This window comes from Thermobia domestica, chromosome 17, assembly GCF_964235325.1.
Source record: "Thermobia domestica chromosome 17, izTheDome1.hap1.1, whole genome shotgun sequence".
NCBI lineage: Eukaryota > Metazoa > Arthropoda > Insecta > Zygentoma > Lepismatidae > Thermobia > Thermobia domestica.
In genome coordinates this window covers 161,375,776-161,398,517 of record NC_137470.1, presented here as the reverse complement: position 1 = coordinate 161,398,517, position 22,742 = coordinate 161,375,776, and the positions used below count along the sequence as shown (strand labels likewise).

At 34.4% G+C, this 22,742-nt stretch overlaps 1 protein-coding gene across 1 annotated transcript; it reads right to left on the bottom strand.

Annotated features, from left to right (window-relative positions):
• Positions 1-1,298: 1,298 nt before the first annotated feature.
• Positions 1,299-14,998, bottom strand: LOC145673787 (uncharacterized). The gene is made up of 2 exons (XM_081743545.1): positions 13,441-14,998; positions 1,299-3,695 (listed from the first exon to the last, which is right to left on the bottom strand). Exon 1 carries the CDS (start codon positions 14,606-14,608, stop codon positions 13,457-13,459), a length of 1,152 nt encoding a protein of 383 aa, XP_081599671.1. The 5' UTR covers positions 14,609-14,998; the 3' UTR covers positions 1,299-3,695; positions 13,441-13,456.
• Positions 14,999-22,742: the final 7,744 nt, after the last annotated feature.

The following is a 22,742-nucleotide window of genomic DNA, read 5'->3' as shown; positions in this document are numbered from 1 at the left end:
CTTCTGTGTTGATACTGGCTCTTAGTGTACGAAGATGGAACTTATGTTTACTCCAAGAAATTTAGTTGAACTGGAATATTCGATTTTTTTTATTTAGTATAATGTGAGGAATACGTTTATTTTGAACAGGAGAATAAACGTTTAGTAAAATACTTCTATCGTTACTTAGAATTAATTTATTGGTATTTAGCAAATTAATTAAAATAATGAATTCTATATTTAGGTTATTTTCAATATCTTCTCGTGATTTTCCTGAAATAATTGTATTTATGTCATCAGCATAATTATATTTATGTCGACTGGTTGATAACTTCGAGTTCGATTTTCGATGTGAGAGCCTTGAGAAATTGGAATGTATTACGGTGACTTGGATTTCACTTAAACTGTAGATTCCGTCGTATATGCTCGGTGCTGAAAAGGGTTTCTATAAACCAATCGATATAACTCTCCCACTTCAAAGAAGGGCTGTGAATTCTGAAGTACACCATGTTTCAGAAAGCATGACCTGATTTTGGACGGTAATAATTACGGAACATGGTGCGTGCCGGCAAGGAAATGACTGTTGTTTAAATGGGCGTGGCCTAGAGTTTGAGAAAATGGCCGTTAAATGCCAGTCAATACGTCTTCTCAGTTTGCAGCCAATCAGAAGTAAGATGGTGTCCGCTCAACGGAAGACGTTTTGTGTGCTGCAGTTTGCAAAGACTGAGTCAGTGATTTCAGTCCAGCGTGCTTTTCATCGGCGTTTTGGCATTGATCCGCCTGCAACCGAAAACATTCGTCGTTGGTATCGCCAATTTGAAGATACAGGATGCTTGTGCAAAGATAAGAGTTCAGATCGGCCTCCCACTTCCGATGAAATGGCGGAACTTAGCTATCGTCTAGATGTTGTTCGAGCTGCTGCTAGCGAAAACATAGAGCATGTGTAATAGCATTGCTAAAACTTGAAAATTTTGTGAGTATTTTGCAATTTATCCCATTTTTGTAGTATATTTTTTATCAATACATATGGACTTTTAAAATCAGGTCATTCTTTTTGAAACACCCTGTTCTTTAAATCATTATCATAGCACTTTACCTGTATATAAGAATAGATGCAATGCAAATGAGACATAGTTGAATATTGCCATACAAAGGCTTTATAATTAAAGATTTTAAGCTGTTCTAGATCTTGAAATCAGGGAATTTAATTTGTCGAAGAATTGGCACAAGTTAGAAACAATCACAATAATCTGCTTTATTACTCAAAACTTGTGAATACAAACATGAAATTATGTTCTATTCATTGTTAGATCAAATGAAGAAAGTGACGTAATACATATATATATATAGATAATTATTTGTTCGTCAGACAATCAAAAGTGCTATACATAGATATGTTGATGGCAATATTTATTACATATTACATCTAATCAAAGCACCTTTTAAAAAAATGAAAAATTGATCACTAAAGCTTTGAATATTACAAGTTCTATTTTTTTTAACATTTCCTTATACTTGACTACCGACTACAAGCTACCTCTAATAAATGCAAATAAACAGTGCAGTGAATCTTAGTGATGGCAATATTTATTACATATTACATCTAATCAAAGCACCTTTTAAAAAAGTGAAAAATTGATCACTAAAGCTCTGAATATTACAAGTTCTATTTTTTTTACATTCCCTTATACTTGACTACCGACTACAAGCTACCTCTAATAAATGCAAATAAACAGTGCAGTGAATCTTGTAACAAACAAACAAACAAACAAGATAAAAAACACCTGCTTAATGTTCAATAGATTAGCTATTACATGAAGAGATTCGATTACCATATTTACCCGATTACCATAATAAGTTAACCTTTTTTTTTTTTTTTTGGTTCAAAAAGTGTTAGTTGGAATCAATATAGTCGGTAAAGTAGACGACACCCTTTGTCGACGTACTAGGAAAAAGATCGGAAAAATGTGTCCTTAATCTGCGACAGGTAGGCTTTGCCATCGTGTACACTCAGTGTTGTCAGGTCAGTGTATTCTTCGAATTGTGCTGGATTTTGGTTTTTATCAAGAAAAAAATGCAAATTTTATATTGCTCACGTTTGCACTCAACAGATATTTTAAGTTTTTACAGCGTGAAAATAAATTTCTTTGCATAAAAAATGAGAATTTATTAGCATTCAACATGAAAATCTATTCCTTATATGTCGTATGTTTCATTAGTAATTTTATTTTTATTTTATTTTTTCATTTTTGATTTTGATTTCTGGAAGATTCGGTTAAATCAATTTAGTCTCCTAATCGGATATACATAGTAATTTGCAACACTAAGTGGGCAAAACGTAAAACTAATCTTCATTTAGTTGATTATGGTCGTTACAAATTGGTAAGGATCATTTTTCAAAATTTCCTATCTTATCAATGATTGATAACATTGTAATTATCTGAACTCTTTTTAGAGGTTTCAAATTTTAAGATTTAATTGCTGGAACATTAAGTGGATGCTACAGTTCTTAATTGTTCATCATATACATGGTGTCACAACAGTTCATATTTCTAAAAATATGAGTTTAAACACACAAACTCGAAAAAGAAAATCAAATCTACTTTTAACATGAGCTTTGATACAATATCAAAAGAGACAAAATTGAATTTGTTATTTGTGTACAATAAAAATTGAAAAGAAAATGAAAAGTTAGGGGAACTGGGAAAGGAACCTATATGATGAAGATAATTTTGAGGAAACGTAACTTAAACTTTATTTTTGTGCAGATCCTGATAGTTATTGTTACTGAAAACACATTTTTTTTTTCAATAAAATGATCTTTTTCACATTTATTTTTTGCTTTGCTGTTACATATACGTGACATGTGCCAAGCTTTATGCCAGAAAGTACCTTATAACTTTCTAAAAACAGGATTTCAGTATTATAATTATGGTTTCTTTTACACAAAACCATTTTCTAAAATAATACTGAAAACAAATTATTATAAGCATCCACTGAATTTTGCGTTAATAATTAATACAAAAAGCAAAACCTAAATTTAGAGGTATATATTGTGAATTTTTCCCTTCAGCTACTCTTAAAAAGACGTTTCTCAATTCTTCAAGTACAAGTAATTTGTATATCAAAGGAAACATTAGAAGACACTGCCTTAAACCTGTGCTGCATCGTCTCGAGTAGTTATTTTAAAGGTATTTCAAATCTCTTCATTCTAGTTTCCATTAAGCCAAAATTCCCGTCACGTTAGGGAAATTATGGCCTTTCAACGACAAATTTGAATTACATCATTATACAATCTCGAAATAAAAAAGTCGGATCTCAATGTATTCTATTGAACTGAAACGTAGTGGAAATCTAGAGAAACACACACATAATTTAAATCGTTCTGTCGATAGAGTACTGAAATTCTTCCTTCTCACTCCAGTAATCCTCAAGTGACTTAATCACTACGATGAAATTTAATATTTCTTTTGCAAATATATTATAGTCAAATGAAGTAACTTCACCAGCTAAAAATTCTGTCCTTCCTATAATATCAGAGTTGATTAGATATATATGTTATTGAACCAGATTCATATGTTCTTCTATTAAAGTTTAGCTGGATTTTTTTTTTTTTTTTTGACATTTGAAGATCTAATTGTAACACAAACCAATTTCACCAACAGCAAGGAGGTAGCAGGGATCCGATTCTAAAGTGTCCACCATACACCAACCACCTGGAAAAAAATATCGGTATAAAGACATCAGAACTAGGTCATTAAAGTGGAAACATAAGTAACAGAACTTACTATTTCTTAAAAGGTTCATTATACGAGAAAACTTAAAATAATTAAAATAAATATGCAAAATAGTAGTTTATATTCCACAGATTTGTCTCGAATACTTATCGAAGTACGATTTTTTAAATGCTTGCATTATTTTTAAACTTAATGTTAAAGTTCGTTTATTTTAAAATTGATATATGTATCTAGAAGACTACTCACTTTGAGCTCTAGGATTATCAGACCAAATTTATCCAGAAATTTCTCTTTGATTGTGTCTATAAAATCAATGGTTGAAAAAACTTACAATATAAAATACAATAATGGGTATCCCTTTTCTGAGAAACTTTTGTTTTTCAGTTCTGATTTTTTTTTTAATTCTCGATCAACAACTACGTGGTATGATTTCACAATATTTTGGGAATAGATTTCTCATATCAAAATAAGAAAAAGATTTCATATGCACCTGTAGTTTGAAGTGCATAGTTTCGAAGTTATAGGGTGCTGAAAACTTGAGAAAATAAACTTCAAATGTTCATAGTTTTACTACTATAGGACCGATCGTAGTCGAGTCAAGATATCACTGAGGGACTAGTATGTGAGGTATCCAATTCTCCATCTTTCAGAACCTCCGGTACTTGCACAATCATTTGTAAAGAGGATGTTTGGGAGTTTGTTTGTTTACTCTCTACCTGCCTCTCTAAAAATTGGTGTCCAATATTTTGAAATTTTGTTCTTCGTCATCTTATCTTCATTTTGCATGTACAATTCAATTAATTTCTCAGATAACTATATTTACTTGACATATTCGTAGCCTGGAAGATGTATGCATATTGAATAGAAATAAGTTTTAAAAAAAAAGTATCATGAAGTAAAAATGAAATCATAATATCAGCTGAGTCAAGGACAAAATCGAAGTGTTACATGAGTAATACCATAACTATGATAAGTATATATACTCGAAACAAAACCAAATCCAATGATTTCAATTTTTCTTTTCAGAGCCACATGGACTATCAGTGGGTTACCTTGTCAGTAGTTTTAAACATTATAGGCCTGTGTGAAGTTGGCCCCCCAAATGTTTGGGCTACACGAGATATTTATTGGGCCAGAGAGTATTTCCTTTGGGCTGTTTGGGCTAGCAACTTTTAGCGTTTGGGCTATTATAGTTTTTGAGGTATGGGCTATTACATTTATTAAAAGTGATTTTCCTGATTGTTTTGTCGATGTTAACTTCACTAATTTAACAGGTCTGACAAATACATTTATTGTCATTGGCTGTACTTTGTGTCGACTAGCAGTGTAGCAAGTTTCAAGATTTGGGCTGCATTTGAAACACAGTTAGACCTTCACAAAATTTGAGGGGCCAACTTCACGTTGGCCCCCCAGTGTTTGGGTCAAACGAGATTTTTATTGGGCTGGATAGTACTTCATTTGGGTTGATTGGGTCAGCAACTTTTAGCGTTTGGGATATTATAGTTCCCGAGTTTGGGATATTATAACTTTTAAATTTGATTTTCTGTTTATTTTTCCGGGTCGGGACTTGGGACTATCTTCACTAACATCACTGTCTAATAGATATATTTACTGGGCTTAAATTGTTTCCGTAGTCTAGTAGGGTAGGAGGGTTGAAGATTTCGGCTGCCTTTGAAATAACCATAGTTTCAAAAACTTCTGGGATAGATGAGATTTTTTTGGGCTGGATAGTATCCCATTTGGACCAACTGGGCTATTTTTGATATTTGGTGTTTGGACTACACTTTGCGGTAAACGGGATATTCTTCAAATATGATTTACTGCCGGAGTTTTCTTCACTATGATATATCTTCTAGATATGTTTATTGGGTTTGATTGTATTCGTATAGATTAGGAGAATAGTAAGTTTAAAGATTTCGGCTGCATTAAAAGCAAAGTAAGAGATTCAGAAAATTTGGACTCTAACTTCACATCAGCCCCATAGTATTTGTCCAGAAAGATTTTTTTTGAGTCCCTGTTTTATTTTGTTTGGTCGGATTGGGCTAAGAACTTTAGGTGTCTAGGTTATTAAGATGCTTGAGACATTGTGTATTAAGTTTTCTCAAAAATTGAAGTTGCGTTTAATTGTCTTGAATACTGACGAGCAAACGTGAAACCAAGATCATGGCGGACTTGGACATAATCTTGGTACGTAATCATATACGAAGAATTGTGTACTTTCTTATCTTAATTCGCCGTTTTGTATCCTACGTATTGTATCCTAGGTGTTATTATGCTCTATAAAAAATATAATAAAATAAATTTGCTTTGTAAACTTGAATATTGTTCGCACTCATAATTTACTGATTCATACATATTGCGATGATTGATTCTCGGTTCTAAGTTCGAGAATACATATTCTCGGAATATAAAAATAATAATAAAGTATTTAGTTAAATATAAGGGATACCTTTAAAGAAAACTATACCCAGATACATTGTCACTATCTCTAACATTAATAGTGGTACGTTTAATCAAACTTTTACTAATTTGTACTTTTTTCATTTTTTGAGTTCTTTGAATGATATTTACAATAGAGATGAAACTTGTGCCCACTAATTTAGGAGATCAATTAACAAACCAGTTACTAAAAATCCAAATATACGATGTCTTCTTCGTCTTCATGTAATTCAATTTGGATTTTTTTTTAAAAAATAATTTTGTGTAGTGCTGTTGAATATTCGGATATCCAAATGTCAGTATTCCATTATTCGAGATCCTAACTTCGGTTTTTGACATTTCATTATCGGGAATCCGGATTTCGGTTTCAGTTAAAGTTCGAAATCCGTACTTTTCCAAATTTCGTATTTTGGATATCTGGAATTTTTTGATAGCATTAATTTTGTCTAAGTAGTTATCAGCTTTAATCACATAAATTCATTTTACTGCAAAACAATTAGTATCTTTATAAACTGTATAAAGGATTAACTTTACATTTGCAATGGTAATATATAGTAAAATAACCAATGAATAAGACACTTGTAAAAATTACTACGTACATAATTCAATTGCGTCAAACTTGAAAACATGTCCAAGTAATTTTTATATCCATCCATTCTTTACTTGTTACGTAAGCCATTTGTGGATAATATACTTGTGTTTGAAGGAGAAAGCTTCAGGTTTGATTCTCAGTGGGGTCTCAAGGAGCATATAGTCTTCGTCTCTACAATATTATTATTATCAAAAATTCTTTGTAATTTTTAGGTTGATGTACTCGTCCACATTTTATATAGGAAAAGCAATAAGAAAAAAATCATTCCTTTTCTCAGTTCAGTTATTTCAAAAGATTACGATGAGCAGTTCTTCATGTTTATGTACTTGAATCCCTCTGCACCTCCTTGCTATACCCAGGGCTTAAACTCAAAAAACAAAACGAAATACAAAATTGTGAATTTGAAGTTTCAAGCTTTCTCTCTTTTTCGTCTATTTATAGAAGTATCAAGACCCTCGTAGGTGGGTCATGTTTTGTGAAGGCCTAACACTGTTTCAAATGCAGCCCAAATCTTGAAACTTGCTACACTGCTAATCGACACAAAGTACTGACAATTAAAATAAACTTATTTGTCAGATCGTTCATATTACTGAAATTAGCGCAGACAAAAGAAGCAGGAAAAACACTTTTTAATAAAAATAATAGCCCATATCTCCGGAACTATAATAGCCCAAACGCTAAAAGTTGTTGACCCAATCAGCCCAAACGAAGTATTATCCAGCCCAATAAAAATCTTGTTTAGCCCAAACACTTGGGGGCTAACATGAAGATGGTCCCTGAAACTTTGTGAAGGTCTAACTGCGTTTCAAATGCAGCCCAAATCTTGAAAATTTCTACACTGCTAGTCGACATAGAGTATTGCTAATTCCTATAAACGTATTTGTTAGACCTGTCATATTAGTGAAGAAGGCCCGACAAGAGAAGCAGGAAAATCACTTTTTAATAAATGTAATAGACCATATCTCGGATGCTATAACAGCCCAAATGCTGCTAAAAGTTGCTGACCCAATCAGCCCAAACTAAGTACTATCCAGCCCAATAAAAATATCGTCTGGCCCAAACACTTGGAGGGCTACCGTGAAATTGGCCCTCAAAATTTGCGAAGCTGTAGCTTTGTCTCTAGAGTAGCCCAAACACTAAAAGTTGCTGACCCAATCAGCCCAAACGAAGTACTATCCAGCACAATAGAAATCTTGCTTTGCCCAAACAATTGGGGGTTAACGTGAAGTTGGTCTCTTAAACTTTGTGAAACCCTAACTGTGTTTCAAATACAGCCTAAATATTGAAACTTGCTACACTGATAATCAGCACAAAGTAGAGCCAATTCCACTGAACATATTTGTGAGACTTGTCATATTAGTGAAGTTAGTCCCGACAAAAGAAGCAGGAAAATCACTTTTAATAAATGTAATAGCCCATATCTCGGAAACCCCAAACGCTAAAAGTTGCTGGTCCAATCAGGCCAAAGGAAGTAGTATCCAGCCCAATAAAAATCTCGTCTGGCCCAGACACTTGGAGGGCTAAAGTGAAATTGGCCCCCAAATTTTGCGAAGCTGTAGCTTTGTTTCCAGAGTAGCCCAAACACTAAAAGTTGCTGACCCAATCAGCCCAAACGAAGTACTATCCAGTATAATAAAAACCTTGTTTAGCCCAAACAATTGAGGGCTAATGTGAAGTTGGTCCCTCGAACTTTGTGAAACCCTAAGTCTGTTTAAAATACAGCCCAAATATTGAAACTTGCTACAGTGGTAATCAGCACAAAGTAGAGCCAATTCCAATGAACATGTTTGTGAGACCTGTCATATTAGTGAAGTTAACCCCGACAAAAGAAGCATTAAAATTACCTTTTAATGAAAATAATAGCCCATATTTCGGAAACTATAATAGCCCAAACGCTAAAAGTGTCTGATCCAATCAGCCCAAACGAAGTACTATCCAACCTTATAAAAATCTCGTTTGGCCCAAACACTTGGGAGGCTAACGTAAAGTTGGCCCCTGAAACTTTGTGAAGTTCTAACTGTGTTCTAAATGCAGCCCAAATATTGAAACTTGCTACACTGCTAGCCGACATAGAGCATTGCTAATTCCTATTAACGTATTTATAGACCGGTCATATTAATGAAGTTAGTCCCTACAAAAGAAGCAGGAAAATCATTTTGTAATAAATGTAATAGGTCATATTTTGGAAACTACAATAACCCAAACGCTAAAAGTTGCTGACCCAATCAGGCCAAAGAAAGTACTATCCAGCCCAATAAAAATATCGACTGGCCCAAACAGTTGGAGGGCTAACATGAAGTTGGCCCCCCTAACTTTGTGAAGTTGTAGCTTTGTTTCCAGAGTAGCCCAAACACTAAAAGTTGCTAGCCCTAACAGACCAAAGGAAACACTCCTTGGTCCAATAAAAATCTCGTGTAGGCCAAACATTTGGGGGGCAACTTCACACAGGCGCATTAGTGTACTCTTTACCGGCCCCGTAAGTGTAAATCAGTCCGCTGAGCATGGTTTCTGAATTAAAATTATATGTAATTTTCAGATGTGCACTTCTTAAATTTCTTACGAATCATTAGACCTTACAAACTTTGTTGCCAACACTACGTTTTGCAATATTTGCATCCACTGTGTTAACATAAAATGTAGTATAATTCTATTAGTCTACCTACCCAAAACAACCATTTCTTGAAAATATTATTTTAAAGTACATCATATCTTACTCTGTTAAAAAAAAAATCTTGATATTAACAGTATCTTCTTGCTTTTCCTGTATAAGTATCACTAATAATGAATGAAGCGTTTACAGGGTGGCCACTCGACCTGGAAACCGGGAGAACCGGGAAAAGTCAGGGAATTCGATTTACCCTAGAAAAGTCAGGGAACTCTATTTGGATTCTGGAAATGTTGTGAAGATCTAAATTAAATAAAAAAAATACCTATTCTAAATTTCTAAATTTTTAAAAGAAATGGTTTGGTCTCTGGGGTTCCGCTCCCCAGACCCTCTTTCAATACTGGTCTAGCAAGTAATTTTAACCAGGGTGGAAATGGTGCCCAAACAACTTTCTCATTTTTTCAGCACTACTTTCGTTTCTATTGGTTGTCAATTGCTGTTTTGGGCCTTATTATGACAATATGCAAGCAGTTCCCCTTATCCGGAAGTTTAGTTTGAACACTGTCGCTTCGCTACCACTGATCCTTCTGTTGTGTTGAATACAAATCTTCCGTGTAATAGCATGTCTGCATGTCTTGAAATATTTGTGGAGTACAATTGGATGTCTGGCTCGTTGGTAGACAAAGTAGACAGAGACTACAAACGAATGTCTGTATTGCCACATATAGTAGAGTGTATGAAATCTTACTCTAGAGAAAACACCACACTTGAATGCAGCACATTTCAGCTTCCGAAAGCTCAAATGAGCTCAAATCTTTCGTACAATTTCTTCTGACTTTCTTGCACGGAAATGCTGGTCTAGAGAGAGGTTTCTCTATTAATTCAGGACTTGGTTGAAAATCGAAAGCAGGAAAGTCTTATGGCAATGAGGCAAGTGTATGATTCCATTGAGGCTCGTGGTTGTATAAATTCTATTGTAATAAACAAAAGTATGATTCATGCTGTCCAAAATGCTCATTCCAGATATTTAGAGTACAAGGAAAATTGCTGCCGAGAAGATAAACACAAGGAAAAGGCTGAGAAGGAAACAAAGCGGGATGCTGATAAGGTGAAAGAGTTGGAAAAGAAGAAGTTGGAGCTTATGGCAGAGGCCAGGAAGAAAGGAGATCTTATTAAAGACGAAATTAGCACCTTGAAGAAGTAGGCTAATATAGTTTTGATTTTTTTTTAAGTTCATTGTTTTGCATTTTTCAGTGCATTTGATTAAGCTGAGTGTTAAACTAACTAAATATTTTACTTGAAGCGTGTGTGAAACAAGATAAGTATTTAACCACTTTGTTAGTGCTAAGGAATCCCTGATACCGCTTGCATGTGTACAGAATTAAGTGAACCACAATAGTGATACATGCAAAGGTTGTTCAATGATTTTGTTGAAAGGGAGCTAGTGTTGATAATTACAATATTGGAGATGAGGTAGAAAATACATTTGTAATTGGTTGCTCCCTGGTAAGTGCAAGAAATGCAAGCTTTTATTATTAATGAGCTCCCTAGCTGTATTATCATCTCCAATATGTTAAGATTATCATATATGATCTGTTTATTATGATTACATAGTATGTAGTGTATAAAGTCTCAGAATCAGTAAGATTTTTTCTTTACAACTTTGCAAAATTTTATTGTGTTATGCTGGCAACAGCTAAATTTTTAATATAGTTTTATTAAAAGCTTGGATGGAACTTTTAAAATTTTGGTCTGAAAAACCTGGAAAAGTCAGGGAATTCTGAAATCCCGAAAGAGTGGGCGCCTGGTTAATAATGAGTCATTTTTACCTATTTTTAATGTTTTACATTTTCTCATTCAATCAGTTATTAGAAATAGCAACGTTATTTGGAACAAACACAATTTAAGGTTTCTTCATTTTGAGATGTAAAAATCTATCTTCTCCTGTAATGATTTGCAAACGACTTTTAATTTCTTTATGCAAGCAAAAATATTTTTTTCGTCCTATTTGCAAAATCGTCAACAGGCCATCATGTACAAAGGATATCTTTATTAAAAAAATTCACAGCCTTATCTGGAGTCCCTCAAGGTTCAAATTAGTCAAAAATGGTCTACTGTGTTACATTCATTATTCTAACACTCTCCTATTCGCGGACCACCTTAAAATATTCTCCAAAATTAATTCGCTTGAAGACTGTGTAAAACTGCAAATAGACTTGTGCAATATTAAGAACAGATGTGACAAAAGCAAGGTTAAGTTGAACGTGAATAAATGCAAAATTTTTTTCCTTTACCCGCAAAGAAAACAGCACTAAACCTGACTATTCTATTGAAGGAACTATTTCAGAGACACCTAACTTACTTAAATATCTAGGAGTGCTATTTGCTTTTAAATTAAGTTTTACTTATCATATTGAAACAATTATTAATAATTCATACAGAAATCTTGGCTTTATTATGAAAAGAGGTAAAGAATTTCAAAACGATGTTACATTAATGAAACTTTACTTCTGTTTTCTGAGATTGCAATTAGAATATGTGACTCTGTCTTGGTCACCAAAAACACTAAAACACGTTTATATGATTGAAAGGATACAATCAAAGTTCTTGAAATTACTTGCTTATAGAAAAACTGGCATGTATTCAAAATACGAGTCAAATTCACAAATACTACAAAACTTCAATATGCACACTGAAACAACGGAGAGAACATACGGATCTTTTATTTTTACACAAATTACTACATGGTAAAATTGACTGTCCTAATCTTATTTCGAAGGTTCAATTGCATGTGTTGTTAGGTAAAACCTGCGTAGGAAAAAGCAGTGCATTTTACTGCAAAAAGGCAAGAACAAATATCCTCGTTAAGTCTCCTATATGGAGGATGAGTGCTTCCTACAATGCAATTGAAGGGATAACTGCTATAGATGTTTTTGGAATGTCGGAGACAGTATACAAGAATAGCCTTAAAAATATATGTGATAATGAAAATTTATGATTGTATAATCTTGTTAATATATATATAACTGTGAGTAAATGTATTCTAAGGAACAACACTATAACTGGTCCTAGAATCTGTTGTATTGAATAAATAAATAAATAAATAAATAAATTTTCATTACCAAATCCCAGGTTCCAAATAAAACTCGTGTCATATTACAATTTTGAAAGTAACAATAAAAGGATAAGCCATTTTTGAACTTAGAAAGCACTATGAAATGGAATAGTTACAGCTGTATTCAGCTATTTACATCTGAATAATAGATGATGGTAAGTTATTATGTCATGACAAAGTTAACAAAAATAAGATATGTTAATTAACAACATGAAAATGACACCGTATGAATAAGATAAGTTGACTTTTTTCGGTAATGAGATACTCCTTTTGGAACTGGGAGTCCTTATCATTGTGTTAGTACCTTCAAATCTCAAAATGAACGAAAATGTCAAGTAAGCACTTTAAAAATAAAACAGTATGTATAAACTTACACTAAAAATACAAACCACTAAGCAAAACAACGTTTATTTATAAAATAATATATGTATGACAGTTTCGCCAACTAACTGAACATATTGACTTTATGACACACTGTCAGTAACACATGGCAGTTTCTGGTGAAGCTAACATGTTCAGTTAGTTGGCGAAACTGTCACACATATATTATTTTATAAATAAACGTTGTTTTGCTTAGGGTTTGTATTCCTACTGTAAGTTATTTAAGATATCAAAGCTAGTATGAAGCAGTTAGTATGTGTAAAATTCTTCCCAGTAAACATCAAAATTATGTATAAAATTCTTCCCAGTGAACTTCAAACTAATAAGATAGTTGGTTATTTTAAAAATCCATCCCTAGAATAAAATTTCCTCTTTCTGCTGTCGTAAAATACCTAGTATTTAAATAATAGAATTTTATTTTTGAACAAACGATGGTCATTGTACTTCTAAATCATGAACAATTTTCTTGATATTTCGAGCACGGGTAACTTGTACATTTTCTAACATTTGTGTAAATTTATGAACATGAAACAAGTACAGGAAAATAGTTGGTAAGACTTTTACATCTACACTACGACATTTAGTTACAAACCTGAAGATATTTTCTTTCATTTGTTAGTTCCTTCCTCTTCAGTATTGTGTTCCGAACCGTCACTCTGCTTTTTGTTATTGTCTCTTTGTGTTTCCTCTGAGCTGTTCTCTGATGGTAGTTTGTGCATCAAGAGGCATATTTTGAAATCTAGTAATTGAGGAGGCGTTGAATGTGGTTGACCTGCTATTCGAATCAATGCCTCGGCGGTGCCTGGGAAAATTGGAGAATTAATGATTTCATAAATCTTCTCGTTTCGTAATTCTTCTGTGGTGAAATCTCGTGAAGAATACGGTATTCGAATATTCACTTCGACATGTGAAAATATACCTAGGCCAAATGGAAATGTGCAAGTACATACAAACTTCCGGTTATTCGAAAACTGCCTCGTGATCCAAAATTCGGAAGGTGCTGGCAAACTGTTTCCTACGCAATCAATCCAATACTGTAACTTGTTACCCCTTTGCACTAAAGTCGCCATAGTTGAGGTCACATCTTTGAATTTTCCCAAATGATTTTGAGTTGTAACAAAATTTTCAGCATTAAAGTAAAACGCGAGTTCTCTAATTATGAATGTCCACACCAGTTCACAATATTCCTTTCCCCAGTAAATATTATGATCCTTGATAGTATTTGTGCAGCAATTCAGTACATCAACTATATCCATCGGGAAATTTCTAACATCTTCAATACCACTGAGCACGAAGTCTTTCTTCCTAATTAGCTTATCGGTTTGATTTGTTACAGACTCAAGACATTGAAAGCTTGGCTGCCATTTTAGTTCTTTTGCACGCATGTAGTACTTAATAGCAAAATCAAATTCGTCGAGCAACGTTGGATTTAAAAAACCACAATAACCATGTTTGATGTATTTTGCAATCATTACATCAGCAACATTGTATTCACTCTCCAGTATATTCAGAAAACTTCTGTAGATCTGATAGTTTAGACCAACACCACCTAAGTCACCCTGAAGTTGCTTGATAACTTTTCCAATCCTCTCAAACCGATTCCACAAAATACGCTTTGCAATTGCCCGAAATCGTACACACGTGCTTCCTACATTTCCGACATCGCAAGAAGGTAGGTTTTTCAGTATTTCCTCAACCAATTCGGTTGGCAGAAGCTCCAAATACGACACAGATGGAGCATTTCCTACTGCGAACGCCATTTTAAATTAACACAAGACCTTACACTGTTTATACTCTAAAGAAAGTAACTTGTAAAATTTCCTGTACAAAGACGCTAGACGTAAGTTCTTTCTAACAAATAATGAGAAAAGAAAAGAGTTCTGGTTTATCTAAAAAGAATAATTGTGACTAATGCGAGGAATGTTAGAGTGTTCCAATCTTCGCCATTGCTTTCTCAAACTAATGACCTCTGTAGCACAACGTTCATTAAGCTCAGTCTAATTTTTCCAAATTGCCTCCATCACATCATACTTCTTGCTGTCTGTTTTTCACTTTTCAATATTAAGAATTTTGGATTTTATCATTGTATTTTGATACACTCCACAAACACAAAACTTTTGAAACACACACTAAAATGGCGGACTCTTCGGTATTTCCTGCCTTTGTTCCATTTCCTGCTTACACCAACGTTCTTTCGTCTGCGCATGCGTTAACATGTCAAATCATGGGGAAATTTTGCTCACAATTTTTTGTGTTTGTTGGCAGAGTTGCTATCTACATAACTTTGTTCTAGACGTGTAAGGAAACATGGAAATTTTAGTCTGCATTGTTTGTTTTACACTACAACGAAAATAAATATTGCTTACAATACAAAACTGATATATTACTTCCATAAGAGGAAATCTTGTGCCCACAGAGGGCAAGAACTATTTTTTTCTGGCTAGGATAGTCTTTTGTAAGTTATTTTTTTCTTTTTCTTTTTCTTTTCTTTTTTTTTTAAATTTGCTCAGTGACTTGTAAGGTTTTTGACAATTCTGGACGTGATTCAATGTATCAAATGGAAGTAAAAACGTACGACGTACACGTGTTTATATTACGAGTAGGTCTATATAATACCGTATGTACAGCGTATTTCAAAACAACACCGACAACGTTTAGAAGGTGATACCTGAAATCACGATAACACGAAAAATGTACACCAACCTGGGTGCTTCTTTTCGGAGTTATAGGCTGCCGAAAACATGAAAAAATGAACTTTAAACGTCCATAGCTCCAAAACTATGTTACCTACCGTAGTCGGGTCAAGCCCTCACTTAGGAACAAGTATGTGCCCTAACCAAATATCTAAGTTTCTGAATCCTGCGGTACTTCCGCAACAATTTTTATGGAGGCAGTTGGTGAGTACTTCAAATTATATGCCCGTAGCCGAACTCCCTCTATAAAAATTGTTGCGTGAGTACCTTAGGATTCTAAAACGTTTATTTTTTGTTTTTTGGATAGCACACATATTAGTTCCTAAGTGAAGTCTTGACCCGACTACGGTAGGTCCCATAGTTTTGGAGCTGTGGATCTTTAAAATTCATTTTTTTCATGTTCTTCGGCAGCATATAACTCCGAAAAGAGGCATTTGTGCACCCAGATACTTTTTGTCTTATCTTGGTGTCAGGAATCACCTTACAAACGTTGTCGGTGTTTTTATGAAACACCTTCTATACATATATGCTAAAGCTACAAATTCGAATTAGAAAAACTAAATAATGCAAAATAAATTACTACAAAAACACACATATATATATGAGATATAAAAGAATAACTTACGTAATAAAGGAACATATACATGAATAATTCTTATATAAGCAACTTAAAAATAAATTACAGGACCTTAGAAGTGTTCATAGTTAATAATATGAGCATTAAAGATAAAGCGAAAAATGAAAATATGGGAAAAGTGTAAGTGTTTTCTGTCATTTTTACTTTAACTAACTAACTCTTTGGCCTATGGCAAGTTTTCTCAACCTGGTGGTCACGACCCCTAGAGGGTCGCGAGGATAAGCGGAAGAGATAAATATAATTGGAATCTAATACCGGAAAATATTTTAAATATTATTTTGAATTTTGTTCTGATAGGCATATTTTTGTTATTATACATACTATTAAGAGCAACAAAAAATTGGCCTACTAGACATTTTCAACAGGTACAGAGTTGTTTAAAAATCCATTTAAATGAAGGAAGTATGATATGAAACTAATGAGAACTGCATATTGAAATATCAGAAAAATACATATGCAACAAAACCTGCATATTGAAATACAATTAAAATTGAACGCAAATAAGATACCTGAGCATGGTGTGATTTTACTAGTGCGGCAACCAAAATTGGAAATCACTTTATTTTTTTATCATGTGACCCAAAATTAAAGGAGTTACGAAGTTTTAATTTTCAAATGACCACCGTTTTGAAACAGTTTGACGGATCGGATTCGATGTTTGTAATGTGGATGCGCTCAGCAAATTTGGTTTTAATCTATTCGTTTCTAGGAAAGTTACTATATCCACCTATATACATCAAATCGATTCTACTATTATAGAAATAGATGGATATCGTGAAATCTCCGCAATAGGTATATTAAAAATCCCACACAACCTTATTACACTCCAGAAATTATAAGGGGGTTGCTGGCAAAAGGATGTGATAAAATGGGGGTCTTGAAAGGAATTAGGTTGAGAAACACTGGCCTGTAGAACCCGGAGATTCAATGCCGCGTTCACAAAAGCTCTCCATTGACTTCTATCATTAGCCAACTGGATCCAGTTTCTACTTTGTATTCCTATTTCTACGAGATCCATCTTAATATTATCCTCTCATCTTCGCCTAGGTCTTCCTAATGGTCATTTTTCGATTGGATTTCCAGTTAAAACATTGAAAGTATTCAAACTTCCTTCCATTCTGGCTATATTAGCCTCTTAGACAATGGTGCTATTCTAATTTGTTGACAACCGTCTCTCTCTCTCTCTCTCTGTCTCTCTCTCTCTCTCTCTCTCTCTCTCTCTCTCTCTCTCTCTCTCTATATATATATATATATATATATATATATATATATATATATATATATATATATATATATATATATATACGAGGGGTTGTCAGAAAGTAAAGTTACAAAGGCTGCAGTAAAGCGTATATATATTATTTCATACAACCAATACAGTCAACATATAGTACATACATTAATTTTTTTTTTCGACATAGTGTCCATATTGGTTGAGGCATTTGTCGCATCGTGAGAAGTTTGAAGATTCCCTCCTGGTAAAAATCCTGTTCTTGTATGTAGAGCCACGTTGTCACGAAGTGTTTCACCTTCTCGTCTAAAACGAAACGACAGCCTCCTAGGTGCTTCTTCAAGTGATGGAATAGGTGAAAGTCGCTTGCTGTGAGGCTTGGGCTGTAGCGAGGGTGGTCGATGATGTCCCAGCGAAACTGCTTCAACAGCGTGATGGTAATCTGGGATATATGCGGGCATGCGTTGCCGTGAAGGAAGATGACGGCCTCAGTGAGAAGTCCTGGTCTTTTCCTCCTGATTGCTTCGCGCAGTCGTGTCAAGGTCTCACAGCATCGATCAGCAGTAACTATGCGCTCTCTTTTCTAAAACTCCACCGGCGCTGTCCCGAAAGACTGTGACCATCATCTTCCCGTCAGATGGTGTCACCTTACTCCTTTGTCTTTCGAGAGAGGGGTGTCTTTTGATGACCTCTTACCGCTGGGGATGTAATGGTGGATCATGTTTCGTCACCCTTGACAAAGCGGTGAAGAAAACAGTTCCCTTTCGTGGAGAACCGTTCCAAAAGTGGCAGACTTGTCCTCATGTACTTCTCCATGTGTTGGTTGGACAGTTTACGAGGAACCCATCGGGAACAAACTTTCCGGTACTACAGAATACCGTACACAATGTGACGAACGGTTCCGAACGACATTCCCGATTCTGTCATCAGATCCCGTAACGTGATCTCCCTGTTTTCCTGAATCACCTCCTAAACGCGAGTTGTTCAAATCTGTTGATGCCATGCTGGGTCGGCCGACGCGCTCCTCGTCGGTGACATTTTCTTTACCAATCGCTAACTTTCGACATAATTCTGCGACATGCTGACGAGACATTACAGTCTCTCCGTAAACCTCTACCAGCTGCTGGTGAATTTTAGCTTCGGTTGTATGTTTCGCCCACAGAAATCGAATAACTGAGCTGACGTCTTTGCGAGACCAGTTTTCCAAACGAGTCGCCATTTGTGTTTAACTAGAACTAGTGCCGCAGATGGCGGGTGGTTGAAACTCTGCACAGTTGCCAACTCCATGTATTAAAATTACCGCACACTCCTCATTCCTCTACAACAGACGAAACTCTAGAAATATTGGCCTTGTAACAATAGTATCTGATTATATATAGGTAGATAGATATAGACAGATAGATCTCTCTTAGGAAACAAACCATACAAGGTAGACAAAACTAAATATTTTACCACAAGTGACAAATAGAGACCTACACAGCATCCTAATACAAGGTGGTGTGACGAAATTATGTAGCATTGCGAATATATTGAAAACGACTTGTCCATGATAGATAGTTGTCAAAAGGTATTGGAAAGACCTTCATCCAGCAATGGATTGACAATTGTTGATACTAATGTGTATGTGTTTCAAATACAAATAAGGCTCAGCACTTCACACATATAACCTCAGTGTTCATTCTTGATATCTGAGCATTTGAGATTAAGGAACACACACTCATGTTTAACCCTATACAGTAGTTATAAGAATTTCTAAACATAAAGATACTTAAAATAAAATTTACCGTTCCCCACCCAGCCATTAATCTTCTGGTATGTACAGAGCACAGCAAGGTTCTTTAAATAAACAAATCGTTTTTGACTGTGAAAAATGTGTATTCAACAAGCTCTCCCCTCCAGCTGCGCGATAAAGTGAAACTAAATGGCTTTCTACTATGTGTGTAAGTTTATGACTTGGTATAACAAACGGTTCTGTGAATTCGAAATATTTTAACAACCGGTTCTGGCAAATCCGTGAGAACCGGCTGAATAGCACTACTGCTCTTGGATTTGATGACCCTAACAATGCTTGGTAAACGTTATAAATTATGTAGCTCCTCGTTATGAAGTTTCCGCCATTTACCATTCCAGTTTCCCTTTGGTCCGAATATTCGTCTTAGGATCTTGTTCTCTAACACTTTCAGTCTGCGTTCTTCCCTTAGACTAAGTGACCATCTTTCGCAACCATACAGAACAACAAGCATGATTATCGTTTTATATATTTTAAGCTTCAAATTCCTCGACAGAATTCGCTATGACAAAAGGTTTTGAACTAAATAACGAATTCTCTGTTTTTAATTGACATTTAATTTCTTCGTGAATATGGTTTTGGCCTTATAATATTGATCTTAGGTATTTGAAACTGTCCACTTTATCGAAAGTATTGTTTGATATTTTAACGCATCCATAATTTGCAGTATTACGATCTCGACGGACTTCCATGAATGTCACTTTTACATATTTCACTTTAATAATTGTCTAAAACGTACAGTGAGAAATATAAGAAATCTCACTGTAATGCCTTTAAAATTACAACGATTGAAAATTTTATAAAATATTCCCTACAGAACATCATGTTTACATTCTGATTATTCACAACACATTATTTTATTTTATTTATTTATTTGTTTATTTTACTGTTTCCAAAATCAATCGTGTGTTAAGTTTTATTGTCATGCTAACAATAATTTTCAAAAAATAATGTAATGAATGTGGTATGGATAGCAGGAAACTTGCTTATCTTGTGAAATAGGTGAGTAGGTAGTTGGCGTCTTTTCGTCACTCATGAATATTCATGAGTGGCGATATTTTTAATATCGTAAGAGTTCTTAATGATATATTTGATGATATGTTGTAGTTACATTCACGGGCGGTTGACAGTTTAAATAATTGATGCTTTCTTTCTCCGCATATGTAATGATCCACTTTGTATATGTAAATGACAGAGACACATATAATAAAAACTACGATAATATATGCAGCTATGAATTATGAAGCGTACGGACGTTTTAAAGAGAAAGAGAATTTGACGTATAATGAATGTTTTTTCTCTCTTGTGAAATGCTAATTAGACAAAGAATATAAATTGACTTTAGAAATGAAATATGCAGATCACACACGTATAAGAAGGTAATATATTTGTGGAGATCCGGTTGATGTGGAATGAGATATCACATGATGGACTAAACATATTAAGTACCCGGTGTTTGTAGTGAAAAATGGTTATAATTTGATTTTAAAACATGTATTTACCGAAACCCTTGAATCTTAGTACAAGAGGTGAAAGTGATTTCACAGAGTCTTCAACTTTGCCCGGGACAGAGTTTTCAACATTGTCGAAAGTGACCCCGCAATTTCCGCCAATGGAAACAGAAGCTACTTCGTCTAAATTTGATGTATTAACATCTTTACCGGGAACAGAGTTTTCATCCCAATGGGTGATGAGCCCGCAACCTCCGTCACTGGAAACAGAAGTTACCTCGGCCAACTTGGATGTATTGACGTTTTTATCGGGGACATCCCAACCGGTGGTGAGCCCGCAACATCCGCCACTGGAAACAGAAATTACCCCGGCCAACTTGGATATATTGGCGTTTTTATCGGGAACATCCCAACAGGTGGTGAGCCCGCAACCTCCGCCACTGGAAACAGAAGTTTTCCTGTCACTTGATGTATTGTGCGCCGATCATGAAATAAAAGAATATCCCCCTACACCTTCACCAATAGTGAGTAATTCCCAGGTGCAGAATTGGGAGTTAGAAGAATTTTTGAATTTACCATGTGAGTGTAGTGCAGAACGAACATCATTGGATTATATAAAAGACTGTATAATATACTGGAAACCAGAAGATATATGTATTTGTTTCGCTTGTGGGTTCGGAGACAGCACTCAATGGACACAAGATTGCTTGGTGTTGGATACGGAATCTCTTGAACGGAAAGCTATAGAGGCTGTAACAAAATATGAGGTTCGCAAAGAATTATTATCAATTTACAGAAAAAAAGCATGGACAGCCTTTTGCGATGATATGGAATTTCATTGAACGTTTTCGAGATCTTGTGTGGGACTTTGAATACAGACCCACCCTATTAAAAATTTTACTAGAGAAAAGATTATGGAAAATACGTGGGCATATGGTAAATTGTGTATTGTTATCAATTTTAATTGTTTGATTTCCTTTTATTATTATTATTAATCATGTATTGTGATAGTGAGAATTGTGGATAAAACATTAGTGAAAGTTGTGTGTTAAAAACTATAACTGTATACTTACGCTCAAATGGAATAAGTGGTATGCAGCATAATCCTGGAGATTTCTTGAAAAGCACTTGTTGAATGATAAGACTTTAGTAGAACTCTTTGAAATCTTTCATGAACGGCATCGTGAAATTTCAATCACAGACTTTATGTTAAAAACTGGTGAATGTTTAAAAAATACTAAATTTATTGGACACCTTATTCCAGTTGTCATGGAACGTTCGTGTGAAATTTCAGTTTGCTATAAAATGTATATTGTAGACATACAGGGATTTAAGATTTCCCCGAATGAATTTGTGATACATGAATTTTGTATTACTGCGTATGATGATACATTAAATTTCCATTGTTTAGTAAAAGTACCATATGAATTTAACGATTTACCATTAGTTTGCCAAAACAAATCGATTGACTTACAAACCACTTGCATGGCTTGTCGTGGTCTAGTAAGACTGACTATCTCGTATCACATATTCGGAATATTATGTATGATTTTTGTGCATCAGATGCAACTTTCCTTTGTAAAGGTGGGGAAATAGCCATTTGGATAAAGAAAATCTTGCACTAGCAAACGTTGTGGACCTGAGAACAAAAGATTGTCCACCATTAGCAGAATTACAAGATACCGTTTGTAATGAAATTTGTTCATTTCATAAGCAAGTAGAATCAAAATCGGCATGTGCATATCGAAATGCACAGCAATTGAATTGTTGGTGGAAAAATGAACGATCCACAACCCTTACTAAGGGCATAGAAAGTTTAATGTTTTCATTGTAACCTTAAAATTACTGTAAGAAAGACATATTTTATGGAGAAATAAGAATATAACATTTTAAAAAATTGGTATTTATTTATTTATTTCTAAAAATCTAAACATCTACTTTTTCTTTTTCATTACGTTTTCTACATGTTTTTCTGACAAGCTTATCTTTGAAGTTTTTATGATTAAACAGTGTAATACATTTTTCAAACGAAACACCACGTGTCATATAATACAGAAAATATATAATATCCACACATGATAGAATGATTTTCT

Coding starts and splice junctions, on each gene's coding strand:
- LOC145673787 (XM_081743545.1), bottom strand. CDS start 14,608: ATGGCGTTCGCAGTAGGAAATGCTCCATCTGTGTCGTATTTGGAGCTT.